This window comes from Caenorhabditis remanei, chromosome I (genome assembly GCF_010183535.1).
Source record: "Caenorhabditis remanei strain PX506 chromosome I, whole genome shotgun sequence".
NCBI classification, from domain to species: domain Eukaryota; kingdom Metazoa; phylum Nematoda; class Chromadorea; order Rhabditida; family Rhabditidae; genus Caenorhabditis; species Caenorhabditis remanei.
This window is the reverse complement of record NC_071328.1, coordinates 10,823,824-10,835,649: the sequence shown is the minus strand read 5'-3', so window position 1 is coordinate 10,835,649 and position 11,826 is coordinate 10,823,824. Positions and strand designations below refer to the sequence as shown.

Below are 11,826 nucleotides of genomic sequence, written 5' to 3'. Positions count from 1 at the left end.
AAGCAAAAACGACTTTGAAGTAGACGATAGAATGCAAAATAAATTTATTAAAATTCAAACTATAAGTCAACAAAACATTAACAGAAATAAGTCACCTAAAATCACTTCTTCTTTCCCTTCTTGTTCTGAGCGTTGGCTGGAGCTGGAACATCTTTGCCAGTGACTTTCTTGAAGTTTGCCTTCAAAGACAACAATTTGTTGATTGCGTCGGCAGATTCTTGCTGAAAAATGATGATTTACATTAAAAGTCGACTCAGAGAACGGAATGAACGTTCAAAATACTTACCGACTTAGGATCTTTGGCCTTCGCCTCACGGACAATTACTGCTTGCTCATCAATTTCTTTCAATAGAGCAGTTTCATCAAACGCTGCTGACGGTGGAGAAGCTGCAGGCGCTTGAGCAGGGGTAGCTGGTGCACCTCCTGGTTTGTAGTCTGAACCAGTAAGATCTTTGTATTGCTTCTTCAACTCCAGAAGTTTTGAAATTGCGTCTTTCGTTGCCTGAGATTTGGCATCCTTCGTTTTGAGCTCTCTGACAAGATTTCCCTGTTCCTCAATGTTTTTAGCAACAGTGGTTCTGTCAGCCACAGGTATTGGAACCGCTGCTTCTACGGAGGCTGGTGTTGGTGCTGGAACAGTTCCAGGTTTATAATCTGCCCCAGTAACCTCTTTGTACTGCTTCTTAAACTCGAGAAGCTTTGCAATAGCGTCTTTCGTTTCCTGAGATTTGGCATCTTTGGTTTTCAACTCTCGGACAAGATTTCCTTGCTCTTCAATTTGCTGAGCAATTTTCGCTCCATCGACTGCTGGTTTTGGTGCACCTGCTGATGCTGAAGATGGAGCAGATCCAGGCTTATAATCTGCACCTGTTGCGTCTTTGTATCGTTTTTTCAATTCGAGAAGTTTAGCAATAGCATCTTTCGTTGCTTGAGACTTAGCATCCTTCGTCTTCAAATCTCTTACAGTATTTCCCTGTGCTTCGATTTGATTATAGATGTTTAGAGCGTTATTGGATCCAGAAACAGCAGGTGCGGCAGCAGGAGGTTGCCCCGGTTTGAAGTCACTTCCGGTCACGTCTTTGAACTTCTTTTTCAGTTCGAGAAGCTTTGCGATAGCATTTTTGGTGTCTTGCGATTTTGCATCCTTTGCTTTCAGGTCTCTCACAAGATTACCCTGCTCTTCAATTGACGTGTAAATTTGGAGAGCTTCGGATACTCCAGAAGTAGATTCAGAAATAGAAGGAGCCGATGCGGCCGCCGGCGGTTGTCCAGGTTTGAAGTCACTACCAGTCACGTCTTTGAACTTCTTTTTCAAATCGAGAAGTTTTGCGATAGCATTTTTAGTGTCTTGTGATTTCGCATCTTTGGCTTTGAGATCTCTCACAAGATTACCCTGCTCTTCTATCGAAGAGTAGAGTTGAAGAGCTTCAGATCCTCCAGATGATGCTGCTGTGGCAGATGTAGCAGTTGGAACTTTTGGAGTCTTTTCTGCTTCTTTTCCAGTGTGACCATCAGGAATAGCAATAAGAAGAAGAGGAGTCTCAACACCGCTGATTTCACTCTTTTTATTGTATGGTTGATCGACAATGTAGAACCCTTTACGTTGAAGTTGAATGATGTCTCCCTTTTTCACATTCTGGATTGCAGGCTCTCCGACCATTTTCTTGTAATGCTGAAAGTAAATATTTGATTAGAATATGAGACGATATTGTGAAAGTACCACAGAATCAAAGTTGATAAACTGTTTCCAATCCTCATCTTTGCCAATAATAGCTTTACTGATGATATGATCATACTCAGCAGTCACAACAGGGATTGTATTTCCCGATTCCGCTTTCACGTCTCCCAACCACGTCACTTTAGTTGTCTTTTTGTAATCAGTATTCTCCAATTGCAAGGTAGCAGTGATTTTTGTGATTACATTCCCTTTTTTCTCAATCTTTCCTAATTTGATGTTACCCCAGTTAACGAATGTAACTATCTCTCCTTCTTTGAGTGCTGATGCATCAACTTGTTCCAAGAACAGTTTCTTGCCTTTGTGAACATCTTTGTTTCCGATTTCAGCGTTCTGAAAATATAATTAGTATTATTTATATTTCAGAATCTACATCTCAGTAGGATGATGTGGAACAAAATCAGGGGGAGAGGAGCTCCGACTTTTTTCTGTTTGTCACAAATTCAATGTTTGCTGCTCACCTTTGGATGAAGGGACACGGATGAAATGTCATCCTCAATGGAATCGGTTAATTCAACGAGAACGAGCGGAGTAGTTGTTTCGAGGGCAGTATATCTGAACAGTATATGAGTGTGAATCCTCCACCACTTTCTTTGTATAACTCACCTTGGTGCAACTGGATCGATAACTTTCTTGTTGAAAGCCCAAATCTTATCCCACTCCATCATTACAACTGATCTCGATCCTCCTTGAGCAACAATAAATTGTTTGAGTCCGTCTACAGTCAATCCTCTTCTCATCACACCACGAACAGTTGGAAGTCTTGGATCATCCCATCCCTCAACATGTCCCTCATCGACAAACCATGTTAGCTTCCGTTTGCTCATCACAGTATTAGTCATATTGAGGCGAGCATATTCCCAAATATAAGGACGACGAAGACCGAGTTGATCACAGATGAAGTAGTACTGATCATCACGATCATGATATTCAGTGGTTCTCAAAGCATGAGTTACTCCTTCAACACTATCAACAATTGGACACGTGAAATCGTAAGTTGGATACACCTTGTACTTGAGTCCGGTCCTCACGTGCTCTTCTGGCTTGCAACGGTAAATTGTTGGATCTCTCATGGCACCATTATTTGACTTCATGTCGATTTTGATACGAACGCAACAAGTCAATCCTCTCTCTGTTCCCTTCTTCATTTCTTCCCACAATTGAAGATTCTTCTCCGGTGTATTCGAGCGATTGCGACTCTCTTGTCTATCCTCTCGCTCTTTTCTCATTGTTTCAGTGTCAGTGTCATCAACAAAAGCTTTTCCTTCTTTGAGCAACTTCTCACACATTGTAAGGAGCATTTCGAAGTGATCAGAAGAATGAGTCCAACGATCTGGGACAATGTTGAGCATTGCAAGATCCTCCTTGATAACATGCTCAAAATGAGCGTTCTCCTTGGCTGGATTCGTGTCGTCAAACCGCATGATGAGTTGACCTTCAAACTCTTGCTGATAGTATTGATTGAGAAGAGCAGCTTTAGCATGCCCAATATGAAGGTATCCACTGGCCTCTGGCGGGAATCGAACAACAACTTTTCCTTTTTCCGCTCCAGGAAGCTCGACAAACTTTCCTTCATCCTTCTTCTTTTCTTTTCCTACCGAAGCTACGTTCTTTGAAGGTGCAGCTGCAACTTTGTAGAGTCCAACCAAATTGTGAGCAGAGGAAAGAGATGAGTCTTTAAGAATTCTGTCAACAATTCCGGTAAATTTAGTTTTCAGTTGTGAATTATTATGAGCTACTGAGAAGATAGCAAAATCGGCCACAGTCAGCAAGTTATCGAAAATGCTGGTTGGAAAATCTTTTTTCATGAGTTCAGAAAAGTCATTTTTGTTGACAGCTTCAGCAACGATATTGGTGATATTATCAACCACCACGAAATCAGTAACAGATGTTCCAAGAAGACGATCTGCAGCTGCGGTACTTTGAGAAATTATTCTGGCGATTTCAACATCGTTTGATAGAACTTCTCCGTCCCTGAAAAAAATTCAAGAATAATGAAAGAACTTCTGTAAAACAATTTATACATACAAGTTGAGAACGAGCTTCTGCCCATCAACAAACTGAACCGACTCCTCGAGCGAGAATCCAGAAGCAGCAAGTGCTAGAAGGGATGCATATGGTGCATTCTTGCGATCTGCTTTCAGCACCAAGTTTCTGGTGATGACCATTTTCGAAAATTGTTACCCTGAAAAATATATATTTGTTAGGAAGAAAGAGGAGAACCACAAAAAGAATGAGAAGTGGAAGGATTATATGAGGCTCCCCATGCAATGCCCCTTTTAAACACGAGGACGCAATATTGTGCAAAAGCCCACCACAAATGAAAGAGTATTCAAAACGATTGAAGTGTATTTCGCAAGATTGGCATGTAATCGACAGAACTTACAACACATCCTAAAACAAATAATACCGGAAATATTGTTATTAACTGATTTGAACCCAATCAGACGTCCTGCTAGTTTCGAGATAAACATACATTCCTATTCGATTTCTCTGATTATATAGTTCATTTTTGAACGTTACATTAAATGAAACCTGCTCTTTCGATAATTGGGATTTATTATACTTTAAAAGATAAACGTTTGCTCCAGCGTCAGTCGTTATTTTTCGAGATCACGTAATAGGCGTCATCTGACAAGGAATTATCCAGTTCATCCTTCCTTTCTCGAAGAAAACAGTTGAGGCTTCATCGCGCAAGAACAGGTTGTTACGTCTTGCATAAAAACGAGGAAAATATAAGAAGGAGACTCAATTTCTTTTCATTTTTTCGAATTCTCATCGACGAGATGCGTCTCGTGAAACCACTAATAGTAGTGGTATCAGTTGTTATTTTAAACGCGTTCGCTCAACAACCTACGTTCTTCCGAATAAAAAGACAAGCCTATCCGCCGAATCCAGCACCCTTCAAGCCGAGGCAAGAAGATTATAATCTTCCACCATTTTACCAGGTATTCAAAAACTCGAGTTCTTCTGTAACTAGTAACTTATACTTCTTGTTCAGCCAAACCCGGGACGTGATGCTTCTTCATTGTCTCCACTGTTTCCTTTCCACAGCCAATACAGTAATGGTTTAGATATAAATCCAGGAACCAGAGTTACGGTTGATGGAAATTTGAACGTTCCTATCATGGGCTGGGGTATGTGGGATTACAAAGGAGGAGTGAAAATGGGACGACCAAATACTCGAGTGGGTTTCGGATCCCTCAATGCTCCAACAAACGTTCTTGGAATTTCTGGAGATACAATTGCAGCACTGGCTAAAGACGGAACGTTCCAACAGTCCAGACGTAAGCTGTTAACTACAAATCCTCACTAACAGTATGCGAATTTAGAAAACGTTCCGGCGGTCCCGGTTGCCGTCCTTCCTGGTAACTTCGTACCGGTTCGCTGTCGTCCACCAATGTGCAATCCATTTGTGCACAATATGGCTTTCGGAGTGGACGTAGAACCAGGAGATGATTACCTCTTCGACGGAGGATTCGATTTCCCAATTCCACTTGCCCCATCAGGAGTCGGTGTCCGTTTCCCAATGAGTGGAGCAGTTAATGTTGGAACCGATCCACTTCTTATCACTTATGGCCACGGAATGGGACCAGTTGAACCACCTGGTTTTCGATCGAAAAAGAGAGGATCGGAGGAAGACGATCTTCGTAGACAGCTAAAGAATAACTAGTATTTTCACTTTTTTCTGTTATCTATTATCAAGTGCAATTGTTACTTTCCTTCATGAAACGGGTTAAAATCTCCTAATAAACATTCACCTTTTATTCGTTTCCTTGGATTGATAAGATTGAAAGAAACTGGCGTCGATATCCCGTAGGGATCAAGTTTTTTTCGCTTCGAAACAAAAGACGGGAAAATTCGAGATGTTGATGGACGGAATCATTTCAATTCATTCGACTTACTCATGATATCACACTATTCTATTATTCTATTAATTTCATCCACTTTCTTTACTGTTTTACTAAAACTAGGTGATAGATCTTTATTGTCACAAAAAACTTATCAAGTTTTAGGGGAATGCCAAAAGTATGGAGGAGATGAACCTCTTGTTATTCCGGTCAAAGGACCACAAGCTATGTTTCCAGCTCTTGTGACAGCAGATAACTTCCCACTTTTCCCTTTCACTGATCAGTTCAACACAGGAGTAGAAATTAATCCAGCGAACAAAGTGGTTCGTTGATTTGAGTTTCTTTCTTTCGTTATCTTTATTATTAAAGAGCATGGCCGGAGATTTGATTGTACCCGTCCCTGGTTGGGGAAATTTCGATGTTGATGGAAATGTTTACTATGGTCACATTAATGTAGATGCGAAAGTTGGATATCAAATAAGACCAACCAATCATCTTAATATCAAACCGGAAACATTGGCTCTTCTTGGTCAAAACCCAGCTTTCAGAGAGGCTAGAAGTTAGTTTTCTCGAGAATTGCATTCAGCTAAAGTTTGGATTACAGAGAAAGCAAAGGAAGTTATTGTGGGAAGAATACCATACGGTTATGAACCAATTAAATGTAAGCCACCATATTGTAACCCCTTCGTTCATCATGCTGGAGTGGCTGTAGAAGTAGAGCAAGGAGATGACTCATTCTTCATCGGAGGAATCGACTTTCCCTTACCAATCGGAGAAAATGGAGCAGGAGTTCGGTTCCCACTGTCAGGAGCTGTGGAACAGGTTTTATAACACAATGTTATAGATTGTAGGATTATTCCGTTTTCAGGGAACATCTCCATATGCGTACGCTCACGGAAACGCTTTCAATCCAGTTTCTCCGTTCGATTTTCGAAAAATTGACAGTGACGATGTGAAACCAGACTGGCCCTATGCGCCAGGGTCCAGAAGGAGATCACCAGAAAAGAAGATGAATAATGAACAAAAAAATGAATTTTACTCTAAGTTCTATGACAAACTACCGCAATAAGACGAATAACGGATCTCAACACCACTTACTAATAATAACAATTGTAATAAAATTAATAAATGATGCAGATGAAAAACTATACTATAAAAATTATGTGTGAAAAATGCAGATTTACAAGAAAAAATAATAATTCAATATATCTTTAAAAAGCGCCGCTATAAGTTGAACGAATTAGGAAAAATTGTGAAATTATATTTTTCGGGACACATTTTTGCAACGACTACGGTACGCAAGTACGCAAACACAGGTCTGTTGAAGTGAACACATGCATAATAAATTACGACAAATTTTCTGTTCAGTGACAAAACTATATTTTCAGTGTTGTTTTACATTCAGATTACTGGGAAGTATAATGGAGTGTTGTAAGAAAAAACGAGTTAAGAAGGTTGCAAAAAGGAAAATCGAGAAAGTTATCCATCTGGATCCAGATGCATTGAGATGTAAGTATTCTTACTAATTCTTATATCATATTGTCCATTCAGACCTGAGATTTAAAATCGGTGGAAAATACACGGTGGAACGACACTTGTTTTTGAAAAAAGATCCATCGAAAGAGGCTTCTCTTATCGTCAGCAATATTCCTGCGTTTGTTGGAGAGGTATTTCTATCAGTTTTACGTTTCATTTCCAAATGTTCTTTTACAGGAAGTGATCCTAGCAATCATCAATCAATTCGCCCCGTTTGAGGTAGAAGAATCTTTTGTGCAACGAAGCAATGCAGCCGACACTTCACTTTCACAAGGACAATTGACAATGTCGATCACATATGAAAAACCAGAAGCTGTAATTCAAGTTTTAGCATTGTGTCAAGATGTTGGACCATTTACAGTGACAGATTTTCTCGAAGAACCAGAGTTTCCGTCAGTTTTGAAAGGTGAGTTTTCAAAAATGCAGTATGGATGTTCTTTAGTTCGGCGCGGTTCGCAACTCAAACAGAAAAGTTGGTTTGTCATTATGCGCACTGCGACGGCACCCGATATGAGAATAACAATTGAAAACTGTGAATCTTTGAAAGGTCACTATCGCACAATGATTATTGAGTTTTGGGCACTTTACATTTTCAGTTTTGGACTTGTTACTTCTTACTACTCTTTTCAGATTCCACCAGTTTGTACAAGAAACTATTCCCATCAGAAGAGCAAATTCAAGAAATGGCTGATACATATGTCGAAAGATACGACGTCGTTCAAGCAGAAGCAAGAAAAGAGGCGAAACGAAAGTACTCCGAGCCTGATGAAGAGGGTTGGATTACTGTGACGAAAGTCAAAAAAGCAGCAAAATCAGTGAAGCTTAACAAGGAAGATGTTCCACTGATTGGCGGGCTGAACGGAAAGAAGAAGAAAGTAGATCTGGCTTATTACACATTCCAAATCAAAAAGAACCGACAAGAAAGTAAGACATCATTTTCTATTTTAGCCTTATTTGTAAATAACTTTGTTTCAGAAGCTCAAGAGCTGCTCAAAAAGTTCGAGGAAGACAGGAAACGAATTGCGCAACTCAAACAGGCTCGTAATTTCAAACCGATGTAGCATCTCAATATTATCATTACGCATTTTCCATTATTTCTATTCTGTTATTGTTATCGTTTTGGTTTTGTTGAAGTTAAAAGTTTGTTTTCAGTTCCAAGACTAGCTTCACAACAAGCTTCATTTATCTGAACCTTGTTTCAACCTTTTCCTAACTTGCATCAACAGTTGTAAACCGAACTGTTGATGCAAGTTAGGAAAAGGTTGAAACAAGGTTCAGATTTGAACTGACTCGACGTGACGATGGTGTGACAGAAGTAAAAGCTGACTGTGATACTCGACGTTTTGTCAGTCCTCTAGTGCATCCATCGGAAGTAGTTGCGGAGATCTAGGGAAACTGTGATAGTATCATCTTTTTTAATGTGATATTATTCCAGTTCGCGAAAGTGACTATTATGTAATGTTCTTGCATCGATTTGGTCTAGAACCATCCATTTTTCAGTACGCTGTTATGCGCTTTTCACATGGTGTACTTTAGAAATTAATTCAAGACAGCTATTTGTTGAGCCCCTAAACAGAATGCCACAAGAGAAACACGAAAGTTTTCAAGTCAAGGTCACTCTTGAAACAATTTTGTACTTCTGCGCGTTTTATGTGGTGGAGGCAACAGATCTCTTGTCATCAAACGCACATTATTATACAATAAATTATATCAACAATTTATTGTAAGTCAACAAAAAATGTTTAGAAAATTGGGTCTGGGAATTCGAAGGTGACATCCTTTCCGGTGAGCTTGCGGTAAACCGAAGCGAAGACTCCAACCTTGTGTCCGACATTGGTCTGGTGGGATTTGTCGAGGTGTACCTAAAATGTCCAAAATTCAAATGCTCAAAACTTTCTCAAACACTGAGTAATCAAATGCGACTAATTTTAATATCTCTTACCTTGTAGACCTTCTTTCCGTCCAACTTCACACGAATGCGTCTTCCGACAACCTCGGCTGGGTAGACGAGCTCATCAAGCCAAGCATCGTGGACAGCGGTGAGAGTGCGGGAACGCGGTCTCTTCTGCTTTTGTGGTCTAGCCTTGCTTCCTCTTTGTGGCTTTGGAAGGATACGTCTCTAAAATAGTATTTACTTCGAATTGTATTCATTATTTGATACAAACCTTGGCAAGGATAAGGATATCTCTTCCTCCGAACTTCTTCTCCAACTCACGAACGAGGGCTGGGTGGATCTTGTGGAAGGCCTTGAGTTGTGGGACTGGGACGTAGATAATGATGGCGGACTTGTTTCCAAGCTCAACCTCCTGAACGAAAAGGGTTAATAAAAATTATCGGATAGTAAAAAATATTACCTTAACTCCGACGATGTAAAGCTCCTTCAATTGGCTCTGAACGTCATCGTTGGTCTCCAAATCGATGAGGGCTTGAGAGACTTGCTTCTCGATCTCAGAGACGACCTTTCCGTCGGACTTCAAAAGCTTGCCGATAATCTCGGGCATGTTTAACCCACTGAAAAAGACCATCAAAATTAAAATACACCGATTCCAAGAAAAAGGGTCAAAACGAGTTTTAAAATACGATAATTACGACTCACAGAGGAAAAATAAAGAAAAATGATTAAATTAAATTTTCAATACATTTTTTTAATCGAAAATCGTAATATTTGCATGCTTTTCAAGAAAAAAAGGAAAAAATCGGCGTAGGCCAAAGCAAAAAAATTAGAGAAATGTGTGTGTACGGTGAAACTCGCTCCCTTCGTATCGAGCGCTGCGAGACCCACCGCCGAAATTGCCTGCGCCTTTAAACAAGAAAGAGAGCGAGCGGACAAACTCAACGCGATTGAACTGAATTTGAAGGAAATTATACACGTTCTCAGCAAAAAATCGCAGAATAAGTGTGATGAAAATTGAAAAAAAAAATTATGTTGTTGAAGTGATGTTGACAAGAGATAGTTCAGTGTTACAATGTGTAAGTTTGAAACAAACATGAGTATGAAGTGAATGATATTTTATTTCCATCAACCAGTCATTTCACAGAGGTTGCGTGGTAAAGTTATCCTCTTCTTTGACTTTTGATGCTATTGGTGTTCCGCTTTACTTCAACTCCAGATGTAAGTTGAGTTTTCGAAAGTGGCTTGGGAGATTCATTGGAACCCAGAGTTGTGGCACTATCCTTCGCAATCGGCATGTTATATTCCGAAGTGGCTGAGACTTCCCCATTTTCAGATGAAACCAACGAAAGAGCACTGTCACGGGCAATTGGTAAAATGCTATTTTCTGGTGCGTGGACTTCTCCATTTTCAGATGCAATAAGAGTGTGAGCGCTATCACGGGCAACTGGAAGTATTTTTTCTTCAGGAGCCGTAACCTCTCCATTGCTATCGGCATACTGAAAAATGAATAATAGTTCTTATAAACATCTTGAAATTTTCACCTGAATAGGAACGTAGAGACTTGGAACAGATGGTTGGGACAGATGATACAAAATATTACTATTAGTGACAATCGGATCATTTGTCGGACTTCTCTCATACTGAATTGCCTCCGCTACGACTAAAAGTCTCTTGAAAATGTCAAGAAGATCGGAAGCATAAGTATGTGATGTCTTCTCGTGAAAAATAATGCCAGGAAGCAAAATAGGTAACGAGAACAACATGGAAAGTCCCTGAAATAATGTCGAAAAGTCGGAAAATTAATTGAGTTTTACATCGTTATATCCAAGATTTCTCGAGGCGATAGTTTTTGTAACAGTGAGAAACTTCCAACGACAACGAAGTTCATCCAACTTGTCATTCATCTGACGCGTTTCGAGTTGTTGCTGAACGACTTGAGTACGAATGTTTGATGCACGTAGATTGATAACTCTCATTTTATCCAACTCTTTTTTCAGATCACAATAACGAAGAAGCATATCTTCATATCCTGCGTACCCGATGTTTGGATGCATAATATTTGTTGGTCTCCTAAATAAAATTTACAATCTGATTTCACTATTCCAAACTTTTACCATCCGACTTTTGCGAATAACCAAGCGAGAGAGTCTTCAATATCTTTGTCCATTTTTGGACCAAGTTTTCCGAAGCTTTCGCCCAAATCGAGGATTGAGGATAGTGCCTAAAAATGAAATGAAACTCGAAATTCGGCAACTAATAAGATATACCTTTTCCAAGACTTCAACATTAGCAGTTTCCTTTTCTTTGATCCAATGACGATATTCATTCAAAGAACTCGTCGATTTTTCGAATTCATAGCAGTTGTAGATCAAATGATCGGTTCGCTGTCCGAGAGCATCCACGTCGCTCGTATTTACCGATGAAGAACTCGACTGGGACGACGTCTTCATACTTCTCTCTCCTTCGCTCACTTTTTCATGCATCTTCTTCTTTTCTCGAGACGCGATTCTTCAGTTTAATGATTCAATGGGAACGATGAGCTCTTCGAAATGAGATAACACGACATGAGATTCGGGTTTTTATTCTTTACAGTTCACGTATTCAGAAAAATTAAAGGAAAGAGAAAGAGTTTCCGAAAATTAAAAATCGTGTTCATCTTTGAAAACTACAGTATTACCCGAGTCAGAGTGAATGCACTTTCCAAGTTTCTGTGTCTTTCTTCTTGTTTGTATTCAATTTTCACATTTCAGAGATGCAGTTTGTAAAATAATTTTACATAATCCTTCTTCAATTTCCTATCCGAATCCCGG

The 11,826-nt window shown here is 39.7% G+C and overlaps 4 protein-coding genes across 4 annotated transcripts; 1 reads left to right on the top strand and 3 right to left on the bottom strand.

Moving 5' to 3' along the window:
- Positions 1-101: 101 nt before the first annotated feature.
- GCK72_002346 (uncharacterized protein) lies at positions 102-3,903 on the bottom strand (the record flags this gene model as incomplete). Its single annotated transcript, XM_003111966.2, has 6 exons — positions 102-221; positions 287-1,672; positions 1,721-2,068; positions 2,197-2,290; positions 2,342-3,709; positions 3,764-3,903. The coding sequence occupies 6 exons, from the start codon at positions 3,901-3,903 to the stop codon at positions 102-104; spliced, it is 3,456 nt and encodes a 1,151-aa protein (XP_003112014.2).
- A 618-nt stretch (positions 3,904-4,521) lies between these two features.
- Positions 4,522-8,183, top strand: GCK72_002345 (uncharacterized protein; the record flags this gene model as incomplete). The annotated part of the gene is made up of 12 exons (XM_003111824.2): positions 4,522-4,683; positions 4,737-5,022; positions 5,068-5,385; positions 5,752-5,909; positions 5,956-6,145; positions 6,191-6,408; positions 6,455-6,567; positions 6,992-7,095; positions 7,138-7,253; positions 7,300-7,528; positions 7,753-8,046; positions 8,098-8,183. The coding sequence occupies 12 exons, from the start codon at positions 4,522-4,524 to the stop codon at positions 8,181-8,183; spliced, it is 2,274 nt and encodes a 757-aa protein (XP_003111872.2).
- Positions 8,184-8,864: 681 nt separating this feature from the next.
- On the bottom strand, positions 8,865-9,623 carry GCK72_002344 (uncharacterized protein; the record flags this gene model as incomplete). Its single annotated transcript, XM_003112226.2, has 4 exons — positions 8,865-8,984; positions 9,065-9,241; positions 9,288-9,428; positions 9,477-9,623. The coding sequence occupies 4 exons, from the start codon at positions 9,621-9,623 to the stop codon at positions 8,865-8,867; spliced, it is 585 nt and encodes a 194-aa protein (XP_003112274.2).
- Positions 9,624-10,176: 553 nt separating this feature from the next.
- GCK72_002343 (uncharacterized protein) lies at positions 10,177-11,499 on the bottom strand (the record flags this gene model as incomplete). The annotated part of the gene is made up of 5 exons (XM_003112160.2): positions 10,177-10,512; positions 10,558-10,788; positions 10,831-11,086; positions 11,131-11,237; positions 11,284-11,499. The coding sequence occupies 5 exons, from the start codon at positions 11,497-11,499 to the stop codon at positions 10,177-10,179; spliced, it is 1,146 nt and encodes a 381-aa protein (XP_003112208.2).
- Between the last annotated feature and the right edge of the window lie 327 nt (positions 11,500-11,826).